The 23441-nt window shown below is 32.1% G+C and overlaps 2 protein-coding genes across 2 annotated transcripts; one reads left to right on the forward strand and one right to left on the reverse strand.

Moving 5' to 3' along the window:
* Nucleotides 1-649: 649 nt before the first annotated feature.
* On the reverse strand, nucleotides 650-11613 carry LOC101498871 (pentatricopeptide repeat-containing protein At5g19020, mitochondrial). The gene is made up of 6 exons (XM_073369308.1): nucleotides 10920-11613; nucleotides 5468-5530; nucleotides 5114-5154; nucleotides 4477-4534; nucleotides 4255-4335; nucleotides 650-3015 (listed from the first exon to the last, which is right to left on the reverse strand). Exons 1-6 carry the CDS (start codon nucleotides 11513-11515, stop codon nucleotides 918-920), a joined length of 2937 nt encoding a protein of 978 aa, XP_073225409.1. The 5' UTR covers nucleotides 11516-11613; the 3' UTR covers nucleotides 650-917.
* Nucleotides 11614-16409: 4796 nt separating this feature from the next.
* Nucleotides 16410-22342, forward strand: LOC101488218 (uncharacterized GPI-anchored protein At1g61900). Its single transcript, XM_004486061.4, has 8 exons — nucleotides 16410-16731; nucleotides 17935-18114; nucleotides 18197-18802; nucleotides 18904-19149; nucleotides 19295-19306; nucleotides 20522-20665; nucleotides 20876-20920; nucleotides 21896-22342. The coding sequence occupies exons 1-8, from the start codon at nucleotides 16656-16658 to the stop codon at nucleotides 21961-21963; spliced, it is 1377 nt and encodes a 458-aa protein (XP_004486118.1). The 5' UTR covers nucleotides 16410-16655; the 3' UTR covers nucleotides 21964-22342.
* Nucleotides 22343-23441: the final 1099 nt, after the last annotated feature.

The raw sequence follows: 23441 nt of genomic DNA on the forward strand, positions 1-23441 counted from the left end.
CCCACGAGCGTGATGATTCCTAAAATGCGTTTCATACTAAAAATACTCCATAATTTTGAAAATAAAGCACTTAAAGGCATCATAACTCAAGAAAAATTTGATTAATTCATAAGGGCAAATTCCTGGGTGGACCAAATCCACCGTGGACCGATGCTTAAAAATAATTTGAAATACTAACGACGATCGATAGCACTCTTTAGAAGTATAAGTTAACGGTTCTCCCATCTTTACGTTTGAGACAGTGACTTATTGATGTCGGTTCGACGAGTTGGGCTTTGAAGGACATATTCATTTTTCCTTATTTTTACATCAATCAAGTCATTGTCTCATACATAAAGTACAAGAGGACCATTCGAAGGAGTTCGTCAATCTTCGTTACAGTTCAGGGTGTCTTTTAAGCATTGGTCCACAATGGACCACCTAAGGTGGTCCACTGTAGCATTCACCATTTTAATATGTATGCCAGCCTTATATGGATAGTAGTAGTATTAAGGGGAGAAGCTACGATTCTAAAGCAAAATCAGAATTTCAGCTTCACTGAGAACTTAGAAGTTAGAACAAATGGCTTCAACTCACCAACACATAGTATCAGTTAAGAGCTGCTTGTGGGATTAAGGCCCAAGGAGGAAAAACAGAAAAACAAAAGATATGTGCTAAAAGATATCACACTTAGAGTCATGAAGAGTATATTAGAAGCTAAAGAATTACAAGAGACACGGAAGAAAAACATGCCTTATTTTCACATTCTAGGTTACAGAAGAAATTACTTTGAAACTCAAATAAATATATAATAACATTATACTTAAATCACAACTAGTGAGAAGCATTTCTAGACAATTTATGAAACCTGATTGCATGATGATATCTTAAGAAAAAATCATACTGAAAAAAATGTAAGTGCATCGAAACTCCTTTAACTACCTGATAACACCACTGCATCCAGGCTCTCTCTCCATTGCCTGACCCTGCATGACTCTTCTTACCAATGATACGTCCTCCCACCTGCCTGCATTTGCATATATGTTTGATAGAAGAACTTTGCCTCCACCATGAGATGGTGCCAACCTCGCCAAATTCTCTGCTGCCCTCTCTCCTATGTTGATATTTCCATGAGTTCTACATGCTGCTAATAAAGTTCCCCATATCACAATGTCAGCCTCCATTGGCATGCTCCTTATCGTTTCCTCAGCTTCTTCTAATAGCCCAGCTCTTCCCAAAAGATCAACCATACAACCATAATGCTTGATATCTGGTTCCACATTATATGCACTATTCATGCTTTTAAATATTCTCCGTCCAGGCTCCACCAACCCGGCATGGCAACAAGCACTCAGGACTCCGATAAATGTAATAGGATTGGGTTTTATATGATATCTCTGCATATCAGAAAAAACCTCTAGGCATGTGCTTGCATGTCCATGTGAGGCTAACCCGCATATAGTTGCATTCCACGGTGACACAGAAAATACTTCATCTCGAATCTGATTAAAAAATTGTAGGGCAGAGTTGATGCTCCCACATTTTGCATACATATCAATCACAGCAGCACGTAAATTGTCGTTGAAAGGAATGGATTCACTACGCATGTATTCATGGGCCAATCTTCCTTCCTGTAATGTACCTAATGTGGCAATTGCAGAGAATACACTCACCATGGTAACTTCATTTGGTTTGATCCCACTGGCTAACATTTTATGGAAGAGTTGAAGAGCCATTTTGGGCTGTTCAGATTGTGCATAGCCAGAAATCATGGTACTCCATGAAAACACATCTCTTTCAGGCATCTCATCAAAGGTTTTCCTTGCCTGATCCATCATTCCATTTTTTATGAATCCTGAGATTAGAGCATTCCATGATTCTAGGTGATCCTTTACACCTACTTCAAATTGCAAACATGCACAGTCCATCATCCCACAAGCTGCGTAAAAATGGATGATTGTAGTCTGCATAAAATTGTAACAATCAAAGCCTCTCTTAACAACTGTTCCATGCAATTGCAAACCATCACCAATTGCAGTCCTACGACCACATGCTGAAACCAAATTCACAAGCACGACATTATTAGGTCCAAGTCCAGATTGCAGCATTGCGCGATAAATCTCCAAAGCTTCACACAAACGATCCTTTAGAATATAACCATCAATCATTGTACCCCAAGATATCACATCTTTATCATGAATTTTCCCAAACAACTCCCTAGCCGTGTCAACAAGGCCTGTCTTTGCATATCCATTCAACATCACATTCCATGTAACCAAATTCCTTTCATGCATCTCATCAAACAACCTTCTCGCTTCCCTTACACCAGAACAAACACAATAAGCATGCATCAAATTCGTCGAAACAAGAACCAACCCGTCAACCAACAATTTAACAGCCAAAGCATGAACCATTCGACAGTTCCAAATTTCACCAAAATGCGAGCAAGCAGGTATCACATTGACCAAAGTTAAATCATTCGGAACAACACCATGAAACCTCATGTCCTTAAAAACTTCAAGGGCATCACGAAAGAAACCATTTTGAACAAAACCCATTATCATAGTGGTGTAAGAGACACAACCTTTACTAGGCATTATGTCAAACAGTTTACGTGCATTATCCAATTGACCAGCTTTTACATACCCAGAAACCATTATGTTACAAGAAACAGGGTCCAACGTAGGACAAGCGTCAAACATTAACTGGGCATCAGAAATTGAACCGCATTTTGAGTACATGTTGATCAAGCTGTTTTGAATGAAGGTGTTGGAGTTGAGTCCAAGTTTGAAGGCGAGAGAATGGATTTGGCGGCCTTGAGAAGAGTTGGAGAAGGAGAGAGAGGAACATGATTTGAGTGCGGAAACCAATGCAAGTTCGCATTCGGAGAGGTTTTGGTGTTGTCTTGCATTGAAGAAAAGGTGAATGAAGTGTTGTGGGTGTTGCACGAGTGGAGAAGACACTTTGGTGGAAAAGCATTTTAAAGGAAATAATTTGAGTCTGAGACTCGTGGGAATGAACATCAACATGGGACGTTAGGAGAGACCATAAGAGTAACAATTTCGATACTTTCTCTCTCCATCGGGTGTAGACACCGAGTATATCAGGTTCAGGTTGAATGCATAAGTTAAAATTCAGATAATAATTAAAGAAAACCAATTAAAATATATTAATTCAAAAGTACAATATTTTTTTTTCGAGAAAACGTATTTGATTAAAAGTACAATAAATTTTACAATCAATAATTTATATATATCTCATTTTTATAGATTATAAGTGAAGATGTGGAAGTGATCAAATAAGGTTTCAATTATTCTCTTTTGATGGTTATATTATGCAAGATTTTACGATATATCATTCACCTCTAATATTTACTTCTTAAATTTTAAAATAATTGAGTCATTTAATTATTTTACATATATAAAATTAAATGTATAAATAAATAAAAAGTATTATTTTTATTAAATATTCCTGTACTATTAATGTCATAAATGTATAATTAAAATATTACACTGAAAATAATATAAATAGTATTAATACTATGGTACAATAAAAAAAATATTAAAATTTAAAAAGATAATTTATTTTAATTTTTTACTAATAAATCAATAATTAAGAGACGGATAGAATATTCAAAATATACACACACAAAATACTATTAAATAAAAATTTCTAATAATATTTTTAATCTCATTTTTTACTACCTAACTAAAATTTCACACTATCTAATTTTAAAATCAGAACTTTGGATGCGGAAGAGCATTTTCTTAAATGTTGCGGCCGTCAGAACGTCATAGTCTCAATGTTATTTCCAAATCAAACCAAAGCAGGAAGCATTTAGAGAAATCACGTGAAATTGGGGCTAGCAGCCTAGCACAAAATTTTTCTATCAATATTGGGGAAAAAAGTCACAACAAGAAAAAAAACTCATCACATATGCTCTAAGTCTCTTAATTTTTTTTTAAAAATAGCCAAATTTAATAATTAATTGACAATTTTGTTAAAGATAAAAACTAAACTCATTAACTCCTTGTTACTTTAACTCACCTTGTGACTCCTTCTTTCTCTCTATTAATCAGCTCCTTATTATTTTTTGATATCGATAATATCTTTATCTTTATTTAAGATATTAATGTCATTTCATAGATGTTTTTTTTATTCTTTTCTCTTATTAAACAACTACAAATGATATTATCCATAATCCATATTTTTTAAGGAATGAGGTGAAATAATTTAAGGGACAAAAGAGTCAGCAGCAATCTAAGGATATTCTACAGCTTATGAAATGGAATAACGATGAACCACATGTTATTTGGAGTCAATTCAGTAAGATCCTTCAAAAGTTTATAGACACTCCTGGACAGTGCAGATACAATACAAGGAAGGATTGTTAAAACTACATTGCTATTTTCTTTCTTAAAAAATTGTTCTGAAATGAAACTTTTCAATTAATGGGTAACCATGAGAATGATAATGGTTTAAGTATAAATGAGATGCCAGCACAGTTGATCAACGATGATCTCCTCCTCCATCAAGAGTCGCATTGGGGAGAGACCTGCTCAAAGCATTAAAATCAGAGGTTCAGAGTTACCATTCAGAGAAGATATGTTAAAGTCCAACGAGCATATCTTCAAGTCTTCAATAAATTTGAATTAGTGGATGGCCAATCACTTCTGAAACAGATCATCATTATCATTAATTTCCTTTTTTACTTAAAAATGCATGATGCCACAACTTCAGAGTTTGTGTCATAACATAAGTTTGAAGTTTGAACAAGAAAGATTACGACAGATTATATTACACCATTGATGATAATATCAGAACAAATTTCACAATCAAACCCATGTGAAAAAACAGACTGAAAGATAGTTATACAAGCAAAAAAGGTTGAATGTGGAAATCATATGCTTTAATGGATTCATAGAACACTAATACCACTATCTATTGGTTTGAGTAGCAAGGAAATTGATTTCTCTTAAGCACAGTCTCAAATGTGAACCTTCTAAATGTTTAAAAGAAAAACTGGGAGTCGATAAACATGCTTGACTCAAATTAGTCACGACCGTGACGACCCAAATCCAGATAATGAGGGTCCAGATCAAACTAGATACATAAAACAATGATTTAAAGTTACCCACTGTTGAACAATGGAAGCGCAATTCAGGCTTTATGATTCTGTTTAAAGCAAATCATGTTTACCAAGTAGTATCAAAGTCACAATATACGCAATTCAGGCTTTATGATTCTGTTTAAAGCAAATCATGCTTACCAAGTAGTATCAAAGTCACAATATACGGTGTCATTAATAATTTCAAATAGTGAAATGAAAAGATATAAAGATTGAAGTATTCAACATGGTAAAACAATCGAATCATAATTCCAGAAAAGCTGTTCATGTTTGAAGTTTCAACAATATTTCCAACCTAGGGAGTTATTATTTTAGACAAAGACAAGAACAGACACACGGGAAACCAGAGAGCAGTATTACACAGATGCCTCAAGGTCCCCTGCCCCCACTTCTTCCATAAGCTGTGGAAAGTGGCCCTCTAGGCTACACACATGTAAGGTCCTAATGCAAAATGCTCGCAATGAGAAGGCATATTAATCTACTAATCCCATTAAATGATGCACTATCCAACATAATAATTACCAAACAGCTAAACTAGTAAAACTTAGGACTCTTTTGTGACAAATTTCAAGTTTTTGCAACTGCCACTAATCAACTCCTTTGTGATAAATTTTGGACTTATGCTAGCCAATTGGATATTAATTAAATATAGACTTCATCAGCCTACATCCCTCAAGTCCATTTCTACCTCGACCAACCTATGAAACTCAATTATTTAGTATGTTGAGACTAAAACTCAGTCTTTTTATCCTTCCATAACCACATGCACCTCTTTTTGTCATGCATATCTTAAATACGAACAATACCCAGCTTTTTAGTAAAGGCACAGGCACAGACCAAGAAGAAATAGTGTTGTATGCCTAACAAGTAACAAGAATAGGACAGTGTAGCTAAATGAACAAACAGCTAACTAGTACTCTAACAATTTTCACCTTTATTGCTCAAAACCTAAAAATGCTTAACCAAACAATGAAAATTACTTACTTCATAGAGAGTTCTAAGAACTCTCAGATCTTTCATTTAAATCCTTCATCCAGTAAACAAAACTACAAATTTTGGAAAATCAACCACATGGGGAGTTCATAACTTCTAATAAAAACTTACTGACAGAACTGGATTACTTCAGAAAACTAATGTGCATGCAAGAAAGGGAATAACCCACAATCCTAGAGAATAAATAAGTAATTCCATCTTCATAGAGTACACCGTTGGAGCAAATAGTTTAAAAAATCATTAACAACATCGGAAAGTATCTCCTATATAGGAAGAAGATAATCTATTTAGTATTATATACATTTTGTTTTTATTTGAAACATTTGTTTGGTCATTTTTCAAATCAAAGAATTGGAAGATTTAAATACTTCTTTGGTCTTGAGGACAAGTAGCTTAGCTACAAAATGATATTATGTTTTGTAAAGAAACTACGCAATAGTTATATTGAAAGAAATCAATGAGGTCCATTATAAACCTATTGACACTCTTATAGATTAGAACAGTAAACTATGACCAGATTATGGTGTGCCTTATTTAGATCTAGGTAGATAGATACATGGAAATTAAACTACCTAACAAGTGACAATAACCAGATCAGATAGTTCCTTCACCAGATTCATTTTAAACCTATTGACACTCTTATAGATCTGAACTGTAAACTATGGCCAGATAAGGAGACCATTATTAAACCCCGGTAGATACAAAAGACTAATTGGGAAATTAAACAACCTCAAGATAACTAGACCAGATAATTCCTTCACAATCAATGTGTGGTGAGTCAACTCATACAATCTCAATGTGTTGATCATTGGGATGCAATGGTTTCAATTTTACAATATATGAAGAATGCCCTAGGTGAAGAATTGTATGAAAACAATAAATCCTTATATTCAGACACAAATTGGATCGATTCACTTATTGATAGGATTCATAGGAGAATTCTTGTAGGTGTTGTGCATTGTTGTATCTTAGTAAAGTAAGAAGCAGAATTGATCACTCAGTTTAGTGTTGGGGAAGAATATCAAGGCAATATAGGTAAAAACAGCTACTTAGTGAGTTGAAGTTCGGAAGTATTCATTAGATGTAACTATACTGTGATAATCAAGTTGCTCTTCACATTGCATCAAACTCAGTTTTTTCATGAATGAGTAAAAAATATACAGAATTATTATCACTTTATCAGGGGAAAAAGTTTTAAGGAAATTGCGATTGAGTTTGTCAATCTAGTGATTAGCTTGCAAATATTCTCACGAAATCTCTTCGAGATCCTCAAACTTAGTTCATTTGTGATAAGCTTGGTGCATTTGATTTGTATGCACCAGCTTAGAGGAGAGAATTGGAAAGAATATAATCTATTTAGTGCCATATACATTTTGTTTTTATTGTGTAGCTGTCATATCCTTATTTATGTAGTTTCCAATATTAAATTGAAAATTATGTATAATTGATTGTGTTGACTATTTTGGACTTCATAAGCAATTTAGTAGATATTTGCTCATCGCAAAAAACACACGACATCAATGAATAGCTACTTGTAGGGTGAAGGGCCGAGTTGGAAAAAACAAAAAAGCATTTATAAAGATAAAACACTGGGAACCATAAAGAAGATACTACAAGATGGATAGAGATGCACTAGTCATTAGTTCTTCTCACCTATTACACTCCAGCTCGATATGCCCCAAATGTGTGTGCGCGTGCGACACCTCAACTTCTGATATACAAAAAGTAAAAGATTCAAAGTTGGATACCATTATCTATTCTTTGCATTTATTTATTGAACGACTGGTACATTATCAAGCATCAAATGAAAAGATTATTTGTTTGACAGAAAAACAAATGAAAAGCTTAAACCATAGGCATAAATATATTTTTACAATTTGCAACTCTTTTTTTGACTTTGTGCAAAAGCAATTTTAGAGGCCAAAGTAAATTATTAAAAGTTGTCATTGATATCATTGTTAAATAGTTATACATTTTCCTATAAACTCCATTTCAAATAGTTTATATTAGTGCCAAAAGCTTTCAATTACATTAGGTGAAGAAATTGTTTAATATCACACTAACAAGGTAGAGGATATTTGTTTGGTTTAACAAAATAGTCCAGTTCAACGAAATTATGAAATTGTTTAATAAAATAGTCCATTTCAACAAAATAGTCCAGTTCAACGAAATTGTTTAATAGCACACTAACAAGGTAGAGTACATTTATCTCTGTGTGTGTACGCAGATGCATGCTAGTACCATCGTACGTATATAGTACCTGTATGTTTTATGTAGCCCGGTCCAACACCTATGTTTTATACTGAATTATTTCTTTTTGCTAGTGGCCTATTATGCATATACCAAAAAATGCCAAGTTATTATATTTTTTAAGATAAATATTACACCGTGTAATCTTTATCCAATTTTACACCCCTTTCCTAAGATTGAATGAACCAAAAGTTTAGGTATTCAAAATATTGAAAGCTCCGAAGGAACAAAGCTAACACTTCACATTTCAGTACATACCAACCAACGACTGAATTGCGCAATTTGGCAATAGGTAACGAACAACCACAAACTATTATTACAGGTTCTTTGAGATTTTCTACAAGAGTACGGTAAAAAGGTGCATTATTATTGAGCACCACAAAATATTGATGAATTCAAATATATCATGAAGAGGGGACAACATCTAATAAAAGAGGATTCTACCTATCTACTCTAAGTTGCTGCACTGATAGCTATCTGAAATATAATTAAAAAATAGCAATCACCATTCCCCAATTTCACTTGCAATGCATGATAATATGATATTCTAGCTTTCCTACTGGAATTATATTGTGTCTATAATAATAGATTTGGAATTTTATTAGAAAACTAGATTATAAACTTATTACCCTATTCTTAAAACAAAAACAGAGAAAATACTAAGGATAAGATCATAAGACTCCTCCAAAGTGAGCTTGTCTGTAGCGTGGAAAATAAGGCTGTATCTACCATTGATTTTATTAAAAGCTCATTATAATCTTAACCCATTAAGATCATGGTAGATACATCTTCACTTACTCTACAGATAAATTCACTTTAGAGGAGCTCTTTCCATACACTAAATTTTTGCTCAGATGACAAGATTGGCTCAAAAAGATGACTGTCAGTGACATCCAAAATTCACATAAGGTGCATTACATAATAGTTCAAGCATCTATAAAGCTCAAATACTTGATACAAAATGAGTATGATAAGGATATGAAAATATGAGAAATACTTAAAAATTCAAGACATGATGCAACCTAGATTTGTTAACAGAAATCAGACCATCTAATATCGATTAAATTATTTAAAATTAGACTTATATACCAGAAAACTTTCCTGCTCTTCTACTCTAACTATTTTCCCCTGTTTTTATTCAACAAATAGCGTGGATAACGTAAAACTAAAATCTAAGAAATTCCTCTTACGTCATTTGTTGTAAAACACGCAAGACAGAGGAGAGGAGGAAGGTGATGTTTCAATGGAGTGAAGAGGAAGTGGCAGAGCATAAAACGTGCAAGAGCACACCAGTGACAATGGAAAACACCAAACAGAGATAATGTGTCAGACCCAGAGAGAACACCTTAAAGCCACAGTCAGCCTTTCCTATTTTGATGTGCTACGCTAGTATATGCACTAAGAGAGGCTAAAGTTGAAGGGGCTAATACTGAAACATACCATATCATTATCATATCTTTTTGTGACTAGCTGTATCATAGAGGGTTAAGCTCTATCCCCAAATGTATTTGACAATTAATTTTTTTATAAAAAAGGAATAAGGACATTTCTTGGGTACATGTTTTTCTGCATTGGGTACACTTGTGACACTGTTACGAGTCACATACCAAACCAATTTTGGAGTCTTTGTGCTTCATAGTTGGGCAGTAGTAAAGGCTAAAAGAGGAGTACGGGAAAGAAATCTGGATAAATCTCTCAAGACATAAATCACCATTGAAATCACTAATCTACTTATGAATGAAAGGCAACTTATATTGGCCAAGTACAGATTCAGGAGAGACATCAAAATTTCTATCCATATAAGTGAATCACATATAATTTAGAAGAAGACTGTATAAGTCCTACCAATAGCTTTTTTTTTGCCACAATTTCAAGGACACAATTTAACCACGAGATAACACTATAAGGAAAGAAGTATTTACCTGAGAACAGTGGTAAATATGACGAAGCAAATGTTAACGAAAGGCAACAATGTATACGTATTTTATTTTAATGAACTAAATACCGTAATCTTAGCATTTGGTGGAAATCACCCATTTGCTAGAGTCAAAATCAACGTATGGCATATATTAGTATGTTTCCTTTGTCTAATTCTTCGTAATATTAATCATTTCCCTTTACCTAATGACTGAGCTAATAACAACCTAACCTGCAAGTAGTGGAACCTACGGAGTTGCTAATTTACCAAAACCAAGATCCCTCACCAAGAAGGAAGACACATCTCTCAATCTCAAAGAAGAACACTGCAAATTGACAAGAGCCTCCTCCCACGGCAGGTCAATCCAATCGAAGCAGCAAGAAACCTTCACCAAGTTTTCTTTTCATAAAGAATTCAGCAAATGAAAACAAATCTATGCTATTTAAATCTACACCTAACACACGAACCCTAAAAATTCCACTTATGCAATGCTCAAATGTCAACAAATCTCAGATTTGATGTTTTCATAAGATGCTTATCAAAATGTAATTCACACACAATCAAGACAATAGAAGAAACATTTCCAGACACACAAACCAAAGAAGAACACAAATTCCAATTCTAATTGTTGAGTGAGAGTGATTAACCAACCTCTTATGACGCTTTCCTTTCTTGGGACCAGAAGCTTCAAGTTTTGCAATAGGACAACCACAAGGAGCCCTAAAAAGCAAAAGCGCACGACCATTAGGCGGAGCCATTTTCCTAAGCTCAGACCTAAGACACTCATAATCAGGATTCCCTTCACTCCCACCTTTCCAAGGAAGTTTATCATATTCACCCAAACCTAATCCCGAACCTGAACCAAACCTCTCTATCTGCAAATCAAACTCCGTAGCATTCTTGAGTCCCCTACAACCGCTCCTCTGGCACTTCCGAGATCGGGCACCACAACAAACCTCGACAGCGAAAACCGAAACAGCGAAGAAGATAACAAATGCGATGATGTAAGGAATGGGGAGAGAGATGGAAGGAAGGAGGAGAGAAAGGGAGTTGAAGATGTAGGAGAAATAAGAAGAAAGAAGGAAAGCGCCGGAGAAAAGAACGAGAAGAAGGATGAGAAGGTCTAAGGTGGCGGAAGGAGCGTGTTTGCAGTTACAGAGATTGTTGCAATGGTGGCTCCAAGATGAAGATGATGATGATGAAGATGAAGAGGGCATTGCTGTGGTCAATACAACACCTTCCTGCATGTTCACGTTAAACAAACAAACACCTTACACCTCCCCCACTTTCTTCCTTTCATCAAATACAACCAAATTTTTTTCAATTTTATTTTAGTACTAGTATAATTAAATATGCATATATCCTTTACTCTTTTAAATTAGCATCAGCATGCCAATCTTATATCATTATTAAATTAATATTTTTTTCTATAAATTAAAAGGTAAATAAATCACCATAAACTCAATTTGTGTCGTCTATAATAATACCTACGATCATATTCATTAAAGTTTATGTCTTCCATTTGATGGAAAGACAATATAATATATTATCTCTTATAACAATTTACATGTCTCATTCGTCTTATTTTAAATATTTTATTTTAGTTGTTGTAGACAGAATATAAGTTATTTTTATAACATCAAATTACAGTATATATTCATTATTTTATTATAAATACAGAATGTAATATATATATATATATATATATATATATATATATATATATATTTTTTTTTCCAATCCAAGAGAGGTTTGAGAACTCCACTCCATGGCCCACATAACAAAGTCTAAATGTAACATAACAAAGTTCACATATTATTGAAAAAGGGTGAAAAAACTTTATAGGTGATTATGCACAATTGAGTGGAGATTAATTCAATTATAGATTCAAAAGATTTAAATTTGTACAAATATTTTATAGATATACTAAAAAATCAAATTGTTAAATTACAATGACTTCCCAACTAAAAGAGAATTTATGATTTTATGTGAAAAATTGATGTACTTGATTGAAATAAAAGGAATATAAAAATGTGTAATATTGATATGGTTACCGAAAAAGTGTATATTAAGATAAGTATTAATTTGCTTTTGAGGTATTTTGTTTTTGTACTTATTGTGTTTGCTTAACCAATTCAGATTTATATTTTTATTTATTTGAGAACATAAGAGGTGAGAGAAAAAACACTCATAATAATATAAATTTTCTACTTCCCACCCTTCCATTTATTGTATTTGTAAAATAATTTTGAATCTTTCAAAATTTTGAAACATGGATTTTTTTGAAAGTTTTTGAAACCAAGTTTTTGAAATGTAAATTATAAATATTTATTAAATTTTTAGAATTTCCTATTTCAATTTTGGAACTTTTTCTATTTCAAAAATTTTTTATTTAAAAAATATTATTAAATTTTTAAATTTTGAAATTTTTTATTTTAAAAGTTTTATATTATTCAAAATCTTTAAACTTTTTTGAAAAATTAAAAATTACGTTTTGAATGTTTCAAATTAATCAACAAGTTCGAAAAAAAAATTTGTACTTCTGAAGTTTCGAACATATTAAGAAATTTACTAAAATTTTGAATGTTTGAGTGAAAAGGAAGAAGAAATTTTTGTTTTATTTTTTATAGTCTAAAAGTTAAAATAGTCTTTTTAAGTATATGAGAGAATCGGAGGTATAGGTGGGGTGAAATTGTGAAAACTAGAAAACTCTAATAATATATTTTAATGAAAGCTTCGTCAATTTGGGCTAGGCCTCTTTGCAGCCCATTGGTTGTATTGGGCCTGGTATAGGCCCAGATTAATCACCAAATAAAATAGATTGCAAATTTTTTATAAATACAGAATATAATATATATATATATATATATATATATATATATATATATATATTGTTACTTTCATTATCGATTGTAAATAAAAGTTATGAGATAAAATCTCCAACATCATACATCAAAAGAGACCGGAAAAAGGGAGCAACATAAGCTATAATAACAGTTTCGAAAAAAAAAAGCTGAAAAATCACATTTTATTAGTACATTTATTTGTTTTTTTAGGCAACTACTTCGTAATATTATAGCTGAAAATTCTCATTTTCTCTATGCTCACTAAAAACAACTACTTCAGACATTTTTATTTGCCACATTACTTTTATTTATTTTAATAATTTACTATATGATATGGTGATAATTTTTATCTTAATTTATAGAGGTATGAATATACATCTTGTATTTACACTTTGAGACGATTATATTTATAGTGGCACTACTGATAAAGTGTGTATTATAGCATCGTTTTTGTGAATGACATATTGAGACGTAAGTATGACGAAAAAAATATGTTACGTCTAAAAGAAAAGGTAAATGCATTTTAAAAGGTAAATGATGTACAATCGTCATTTAAAGAAACCATAAGGGAGGCCAATGTCAGTATTATTATTATTATTAAAAAAATATGTGCATTAATTGTAAGATCTAGTTCAGCTGACAAATGATGAATGATGATATTGTTAAATTGAATATCATATTTTGAATTCAAATATGAAATCTTAGAGTTGTGTGTGTGAGTTTCAAGTGATGTTTATTACTTCGTCTATAGACAAAAAACACACGTGTCATTTTTTGACGCATGCAATAATACATGAGATCACATTCATTAAATTAAATGCATTTAAAGTTTTTCTTTAAATAAAATGTATCACCTTCGCCTATGCATATAAGACTGCATTGATTAAATTACGAGAATAAACAAAATAAGTGTAGTATTAAATTTATTGGTAATTTAAATTGTTTTATTAGTTTATTTTTTAAAAGATAATTAATTTATGTATATTCTTTTTATAGAAATTATTCATTTATGTTTTTATTGCATATTTATTACAAATTGCAGAAAAATGTTAATTAGAGGTAAGTTAGTTATAAAATAATTGATAAAATTAAAAAATTGCCTATTTTAGTCCAATAGAGTTTAAAGAGAAACAACCGATTCCATATTCCCAGTTTTCCTGTACCTATTTTAGTCCAATAAAAAAAGTCTCAGTAACTAGTCTTAATTCATTAAAATTTAAGTATCGTTATTAATTATTCTTATTTCTCACAATAACAACTTATTCTCACATAAACCGTTCTCCTATATATATATATAAGCAAATTATGCATTGTTGTACCTATTTTAAATAATATTTATTTGTTTCGTCATTAAATATGACAATACAAAAATTTCTCATACATTAATGATAACTTAAGTATTGTGTTACTTTATACAATAAACTAATATTAATTTATTAGAGGGAATATAAATATGATTGGATAATTGAGGTTAAGAAGTAGAGAGAATGATAAAAATGTTTAGGATTCAATTCTCATAGCATGATAATATTAGCTATTAAAAATAATTATGATAACTTTTCCCACATTTTTATATAAAATATATTAAAGAGACATAAAATAGTCCTTCATAAAAAAAAATGGGACCTAAAATAGTCCTCTACTTAAAAAAATGCATAAAATTATCCTTTAAGAGTAGGTGTTGGATTTTTTGAATGCAAATATACCAATTATCCTCTATTTAATTTCATAATTTTTATGATGTGTAACGTTTAGTCTCCGTATTAATCTTTTATTTGAATTTTATGAGACATATTAAAAAGGACTAGTTTAGTCTCGCATTCAATTGTATCAAATTAACCATTCATATACTATAACAACCCTGATTAAATCAATGGCCTAAAATAATCACTATTTTATTTATATATCAGATTTCATTTATACTCGTTCAAAGTGAAATATATCGTGTAGAAATTTCAGATGCAGAGCAAAAGATGCAGAGAAAATTATAGATATTTCAAGAAGAAGTTTTTTGTATTCAACTCAAATCGGCAAAATAAAAACCACTATAAATGTCCATTTTCCAATCCCAACCCAATCACATAATAGACGGGATAAAAAACTACATCACTAAAAAGTCCCACTAAAATTAAAGTAATTAATAAAATTGGGCGGAGATGCCTTTTTTTTTAATTTTATTTTAGTTTGTAATTATGCGAGATAGACCCATAAAAGATTTAGAATTCAGTAATTAATAAAATTAAAGTTGAATCTAACAAATACTATTATTTAATCTCTTTTTATTTAAAAAAGTATAAAACAAAATAGATAAAAAAAAAACGGATGTACAAAATTTGAGTAAATACAAATCATTATATCTCTTTTATTTTAACCGGTGTCTAAAACTATACTTGAATGAAACATCTACGTGATATGCAAAAGGAAGAAACTGGATAGCGATATCTAACGTAATTGTTTTAAGCAAGTTATCTTTATGTTCGTTGCGTTTAATTTAATGAAATTTGATAGTTATAATTTATTGTTCTCATTTCTCAGAAAATTATTTTTACGTGAGAATGATATAAGATCTAAATAAATGGATGGGATTAAAACTTGAAATTAAGTTAGTCACGTGACCTACAATCCTTTTCATTAATTAATTAAAATTCAGCTAGGTAAAATAATAATAATTAAAGTTCAGTATCATCTCACATACCCACAACCAACTACTTACTACCTTCAACCTATGACAACCACCATCGATGATATCGCCAAGCACAGCCCAATCATCACATAAAATAGAGGTGAAGATTTAACACACAAAACCATTGTTTTGATCACAAATCTATCGAACCCTAAATAGCTTTTGTTTATTTTATTTCTCTCTAAATGATTGAGGGGGAGAGATAGAACTAATAACAAAAAAGCAAATTTAAAGCTCATGTTAATTTTAAAGGTTGATGGGGTGTGTAACCCCACAAGAGTGATAAATAGACGGAAAACTGGTAGGAGTAACACCTCAATTCGAGTTCAAAATCAAAATAAATAAAAGCAACATCCAAAAACTGACCTCATTTAATGTCTCCATCTACCAACTGCCACAAACACAAACAATTACAACACACAACTATACTCTAATTTAACTTTCACTCTTTTATTAAATAAAATACATATAAATTCTACTATTTTGGAAATAGATCCCATTTATAAAAAGAGTATGCATTGTACAACTTGTCTCTAGCACGCGCGGCGCGTGCGAATCATTACTAGTGTCAATTGGACATTGAGAGTGTGTAAATGCGGTAGTTAAAGTAAGCTCAGCTCATTGTTAATGGTGGGGTCCTCTCTCTCTCTCCTCTCTCTCTCTCTCTCTCTATCTCTCTCTCTCTCTCTCTCTCTTCAGACAGCTATTACTGTCTGAGAGAGTCTGCAACAGTCCCTACTCACTTTTGAACCCGATCGATCGAACCATTTTTCACTCTTCCTTTTTGATATGATCATTTTTCAACTCTTCTTCTTCAATCTTCAAATGGCAACACTCACTTTTTCATTCTCTCCTTGAATGCTTTCCCATTTTACTCTTCTTTGTATAAAGATGCTCAAAGAAATGCTGCTCCTCTTCATTCTTCTTCTTCATTGTAAGTCCTTCTTGCTCAAACCCTTTTCTGGATTTTGCTCCTTTTTTTATTGATCTGTGTGTGTGATTGTTGATGGAGTGATGCGTTGTTTTATTTTGGAGGGAATTCGTGTGGATTTGGTGGTTTCTGAATCTATGTGGTTTTTTGAAGCTTGAGTATGAATCTGTTTGGGTATATTAATTTCATTGCTTGTTGATTATTAATGATGGAATTTTATTTATTACTAAGTTTCGTGAACACTACTTACTTGCATTATTCTCTGTTTTTGGTTTTTCTGATGTTAATTTCTACTGTTTATTATAATGAAGTGGGATAGCCACAGTTAGGGTTTTAAGAGATAATGTTACATGGGAAAAACCATTTAGGATGTGTTTGGATGGAGGATTTTAGAGGGGAAATCTTATTTTTTATTCTTGTTTGGAATTAAGGAAGATATAAAATGTTTCTTAAATTGAATTAAGTGTGGTTGAACTGTTTTATGTTCATCTATCATGTTATTATTTCTGTCAAAAAAAAAATCTATGATGTTATTAGTTCAATTTAAAAAAAATCTCAACTATATACTTTACCCTTCAAAACCCTCCATCCAAACATACCCATAGGGTCATTCTTGAACTTTGGCCAATTAGATCATGCTTGTATATTGAAGTTTAATTCAATCATTCATTGTCATTGTTTCCCTATGCTTTAGCTCAATAAACTTTAAGTTTCTCATTTATTGGCCAAGATCTCTGAAGTCTGATATTTATTTGGAACAAACAATTTAAATTATATTCATAGTGTTTTTTTTTTTCTTTATCCACTTTGTCAATAACTGACAAATAGTCTCTCATTTCCTGCTGTAGAACGAATTTGATTAGGTTGACACCGTAATGTCACATGAACAAATAAAACAAAATCTAAATAATATGTAAGCTTTTGTTGATGACAATTAATTTATGCTCAATCCAAGGTGTGTTTCATGTTTTTAAGTGTTTTTTATCTGTAAGTTACATTGTGACATCCACATGCTTGAAATACGTCTGCAGTTATTTGTAAATCTTGGCACACCATAATATCCTACGAAGTATGATTTTTCGTTGAAAGCAATTAATACAATATTTCGCATGTAATTTCTTGCTTTGTTGAATTACTCTTAGTAAGTAAGCAAAAGGGAGAAGCACACAATAGCAAAAATTCTATCTTATTTGTATTTTGTCACAGGTGTGCGTGAGTCTCATAGCAGTAGAGTTGATCATGCTCAAGGTCATGTTCAATTGGATAACCGCATGGATTCCATGTTCCCCAAAATTTCGCCACTTGGTGCTCCACAACCCTTTCTTCCTCTTCTTGCGCCCTCACCATTGACTCCATTCACCAATATCTCTATCCCAAAGTTATCAGGTCCGTTCCTAAATAAGTTATCTGGTAATTTTGGATTTTCAATTGCTGTCTCTCTCACTATCTTTGTCAATGTATCTTTCAGGACTCTGCACTTTGAACTTCACTACTGTTGAAAGTTTGCTAAGTGTGACAGCACTTGATTGCTGGGAAGCTTTTGCACCTTATCTGGCTAATGTCATATGTTGTCCCCAGTTGGAAGCCACTCTCACAGTTCTCATTGGTCAATCAAGTAAACATACCAATGTACTCGCATTAAATGCCACTGTTGCTAAACATTGCCTTTCAGATGTGGAGCAGATTTTGATGGGGCAGGGTGCCAATGGTGATCTGAGGCACATATGTTCAGTTCGTTCTTCAAATCTCACCGAGGGATCTTGCCCGGTAAAAAGTGTGAATGATTTTTATGACATGGTGGATACTTCAAAGTTGCTTGCTGCTTGTGAGAACATCGATCCTGTCAAAGAATGCTGCTACCAAGTTTGTCACAATGCTATATTAGAAGCAGCTACAACAATTGCATCAAAAGGTTCTCATGTTTTGGACTTAGATGCATCAGATGTTCTACCCGAGCATTCAACTCGGGTCAACGATTGTAGAAATATAGTACTCCGGTGGATAGCTAGTAAGCTTGATCCGTCTCATAGCAAGAAAGTTCTCAGAGGACTGTCTAATTGCAAAGTGAACAAAGGTTCGTTTGAGTAAAATGTTATCATGTGATGATTCCTAATTATGCTAATCCTTCTGGCTCCTTAATGCACATTTCTTGCTTAAATTTTCTTTCTGCCACAGTTTGTCCACTTGTTTTGCCTGACACAAAGCAAGTTGCCAAGGGTTGTGGCGATGGGATACGTAACAAAACCGCTTGCTGTAATGCCATGGAAAGCTACGTGTCTCACTTGCAGAAGCAGAGCTTCATCACTAACTTGCAAGCTTTGGATTGTGCTGAAACTTTGGCAATGAAATTAAAAAAATCAAATATTGCCGATGATATTTATAGTCTTTGTCACATAAGCCTTAAGGATTTTTCCCTCCAAGGTTTGTTTCGCTTCTCTCTTCTCATCAGTATGCAACACAAAAACAGTTCAATACCTATAGTATTTCATACCTGATATTAATGTTTCATTTTTCTTCATCCTGCTTGTTCATCTCGGTGCGAAAATCAATAATGTGGATGCTTCAGTTGGAAATCAAGGTAACTACATAATGTCATATGCTGTTGCATTATACACTATTTGCAAATACCACTTTTTTTGTTTGGGGGACTGTTTGGACCAAGGTCAGAGATAAAAGGGAAGTAGAAAGGGGTTTAAATATGTCATTGCTTTCTGTTATGGGAAAAAAGACCAGGCCCCAACCAGTCCCTGAAAAATACATAGTAGGACACAAACACCTTGAGTGGTTCGTGAAATGTGTGTATGTACAATCCTTCTTTACAGAAGTCTCTGTGACATTTAGTTGATCTGCGCAAATGGCACATTAACTTGCTTACATGGCACCCACTTGGCACATATTCTTTTCTCACATGGGTTGGGCTTCACTTAGCCTTGCTAGACTTCTTTCTGTTACTGTTACAAGACTTGGTAGAAGAAAAAGTATCAATATCTGAACTGTTTTTATCTCCCTTTTCTATGTAATCGTAAGAGCCATTGTCCCTTTCATGCCACAAGCACGCATACTTCTAAACTGTTACCATTCTCATATAGATTTCACTGTTGGTAAACCATTTGCTGTCTTTCCTGATACAAATCCTCTAAATTCTTAGTACATTGACAATGTGTTTTCTTTTGCCTCTATTTAGTATCTTCCTTGATTAAACATAGTAACCTTCAAACCCTTAATCACTTCCCATCTTCAGGCTCATAAGTTCATCATTTTTATACATCGTAGTTTACCTTTTTTTGGAACATATCTGAATTATCAGAAGCACCAATTTCGTCAAACTTTAACTTGTTGTCATTGTGCGACCTCTTCTCGCACAAACTCATAAAGAGACAAAATTATCACCATTAATGATAGCCCCCTCTTCTTCTTCTTCGTGTTTCGACCATTGACATTGTTCTCACCAAAGGAAACTATCTCAAATTGTTTTTAATATCAAAATTCCACGTCTGAAAATCACGTGGATCAAGTGAGTGCCAACTAAGCAAGTTAAGTGTCATGGAGCCCACTTGACTGAAGACGACATGATATTTGTTTCCTCCCTAAGGATTAAATGTTCCACTTCGTACTTTAAAGGGACTGATTTGGGGATTTAGTCAAAAACACTATTTACTTCTGAAATGCATTTTGTTTTTAATTTCTGACATGCTTCAAATAAGTCATTGAGTTACTTTATATTGTGCTCTTGCATTTAATGTTGTGTGGCTTGTGCTGAGACTTGACTTGCTACATTATTTTCCTTAAACAGAGGCCGGTTGTCTCTTATCAAGCTTGCCTTCAGATACTGTTTTTGACAGTACTTCAGGGGTTAGCGTCCTTTGTGATCTAAATGACAATATTCCAGCTCCATGGCCTTCTATATCTCAAGTAGCTGGTTCATCATGCAATAAATGTACGTATACCCACTTTGAGTAGCAAACTGCTTTTTATTTATTTTTGTTGCAATTAATAGAGAAAAGAAGTGTAAATGAATAAGAAATCCTATATAGTTTTTGGAGTTCATTTTGGTTTTCACAGCTTCTATTTTTATTTATTTATTTATATGTTAAATGTTCTATTTCTTTTGAACTTTTTTGACAACTCTACCTTATTGGAACTGCAGCTGTCAACATCCCTGCTCTTCCTGCAGCAGCATCTGGTCAAAGTTGTAAGATAACCTTTTCAATTTATGCTGCTTATTCAGTAATCTATGAAATTCTTCAAACACTGTTTGAACTATTAACATATGCTTGTCATAGCCATCTAGGAGTTAAAATGGTCTCTTGATCAGCTAAGTTCTAAGTAAATATTATGTAGATTGGTATAGTTAACCAAGTTGATTATTGACATAACACCCAACTACGATTGTCTACAATTAAAAGGAAACTACTGGCATGTGCACTTTTTATTTATTAACCCTCCGATTCTTGGGAGAAAGGGCCCCCGGATAATCTTGAGTATGTCCTAGAGATAAGTAACGTTTGGTTAAGGGTGTTCTAGTCAATGGTCGACCTTGAGTACTTACAATCAATTCGACCTTAATCGAAGCTCATTAGTCAATTGACATGTGCACTTGTTATAAAAAAAAGGTTTACATATTAAGTTTTATTTGGTTACCGGCAAATCATGTCTGAGATCCTGCAGTTATTTTTTAACCGTAGGGGATTTCATTGCAATTAATGATTTTAGTTGCTGATGAAGATCAGACGGTTGAAATTTTGAGTTTTTGATTTGCCGAAGTCATGATATGATCCATTTGATTTCTATGAGACGCCTTAGACCAGCTTTTGTTGAGTTTTTTTTTTTCTTTTCCATTTTAAAGAAAAGAGCGATTGATTGCAGTGACGGCAAGAATCAATGACTGCAACAAATTCGGTTATCTGTGTGTAGATCCCTCTGGTCCCATATAAGAAAAAGTTTGGTGTTTTCTTTGGTCCTAATTATAAGAAGTCATAAATTTTAAGTACTATTAACTGCTGAAGTTACTGTCATTTTCATGTTTACTAGAGATAAATCTATTCCTCATATAATTGGATGTGGAAATATTTAATGTTAGACTTACAGTTGGAAGAAAATTTAAAAATTGTTACATTAAATTAACCGGTAGGTCTTGATTTTATTTTATTTTCTTCGTGTTATGCAGGTCTCTACAGTCATGACACGCGGATTTTCCTTGTTAATTTATTCATTCTCTTTATGGCACTCATGTAATTTATGAGAGCTTCCTTGTTAGTTAGATGCAGCTTTCCTAGTCCTTCAACAGTGAGGACTTTTGGATGGGTGTTATGTTAAAGGTTAATTATCATTCAAAATGTAGCCAGTTTTATGACAAAGAGAGATCCCATCCCAATTGGAGGTGAAGCCCAATATGTTTCTGATCTTATAGATTAATTAATGATTATTGTGCGGTTGTGTAATAATTTTTTTGTATATAAAGATATTTAGAAAGCATAGGTTATACAATAACCTGTCGAGATTGAAATGTATACTTGAATTGATGTTTGATGGTGGTCATGTAATTAGTGCTTAGTGTTGTTCTGTAATGTTTAATGAATTTTCATTAACAGGTAGTGAAGTTGACAGCGAGTAAGTCCTCTCGATCCTTCATAATTACAAGCATTATCATTTTAGTATACTAAAGCTTTTGGGCCAAAAAAAAAAAGAGTAAACCGTTAAATAGTTCTTTGAGATTTCGAATATTTTCTTAACCTCTAAGTTCTTTTAAAATTACTCGTATTAGTTGATTTGTCATATGGGTACATCTAAACAGTCAAATTAGTTTTTTATATTTTACTACTTATTATCAATTTAATTTTAATATTTTATAATTTGGTTCCTATATTTAAGAATTTAATATAAATTTGGTCCTTATTAATACTATCGGATTTGCAATTTAGTCTTTATATTTAATTACATACTATCAAAAAGATTTATTGGTAATATTTAACGGAGTCACTAGCATTTTAAAAATATTCAAAAAGACTTATTTGAGTGTCACAAAGTCCAAAAAAAATTTCAATTTAGTACACAGTCAAAAAAATTTCAATTTAGTACACAGTCAAAAAAATTTCAATTTAGTACACAGTCAAAAAAATTTCAATTCAGTGTTTCTCATAGAGAATAAGTTAAATTGGTTGAAATCGTTAAAAAAAAAATCAAAATGTTAGACGGCATAATGAAAAAAAAAAAAAAGTCCACGTATTAAAAATAAATATAATAGAGATATACAATAGATTAGCTTATGTCAACATACAATGTAAAAACGATAGTTTTTCAGATTTTTTAAACTTTCGAATATTTTGAAATTTTTAAAATTAAAATTAAAAAAATTTAAAACTTTCAAAACTATCAATTTTAAAACTTATTATAAATAATTAAAAACATAAAATTATATTTTCTTACGTTGACAATAGTTTAAGTTTGTGAATTGTTTGTCTAAATACTTGTGTAATTAATGAGTGTATATTGTTAAAATTAATTTCATGTTCAAACATAACAAAATTGATGTATTAATTTTTTAAGAATAAATTTTTGACAAATATAAAAATTGTAAAGTGAATATATTTTATTTGATTGAATTGTGTGAATAGTGTGAAGCTCTAAACAAAATTTATATGACGTGTGAAATTGTGTGAGTTATAAAAATTGTAAAATTTATGTGAATTGAAACTCTAGGTTATACAACTTGT

This window comes from Cicer arietinum, chromosome 1 (assembly GCF_000331145.2).
Source record: "Cicer arietinum cultivar CDC Frontier isolate Library 1 chromosome 1, Cicar.CDCFrontier_v2.0, whole genome shotgun sequence".
NCBI lineage: Eukaryota > Viridiplantae > Streptophyta > Magnoliopsida > Fabales > Fabaceae > Cicer > Cicer arietinum.

Coding starts and splice junctions, on each gene's coding strand:
- LOC101498871 (XM_073369308.1), bottom strand. CDS start 11,515: ATGCAGGAAGGTGTTGTATTGACCACAGCAATGCCCTCTTCATCTTCA. Junction 5,531..10,919: donor AAAGGAAAGCGTCATAAGAG/GTTGGTTAATCA, acceptor ACATGTGTGTAG/CCTAGAGGGCCACTTTCCAC. Junction 4,336..4,476: donor ATCGTTGATCAACTGTGCTG/GCATCTCATTTA, acceptor TGCACTGTCCAG/GAGTGTCTATAAACTTTTGA.
- LOC101488218 (XM_004486061.4), top strand. CDS start 16,656: ATGCTTTCCCATTTTACTCTTCTTTGTATAAAGATGCTCAAAGAAATG. Junction 18,803..18,903: donor TAATTGCAAAGTGAACAAAG/GTTCGTTTGAGT, acceptor TTTCTGCCACAG/TTTGTCCACTTGTTTTGCCT. Junction 20,921..21,895: donor AGCAGCATCTGGTCAAAGTT/GTAAGATAACCT, acceptor CGTGTTATGCAG/GTCTCTACAGTCATGACACG.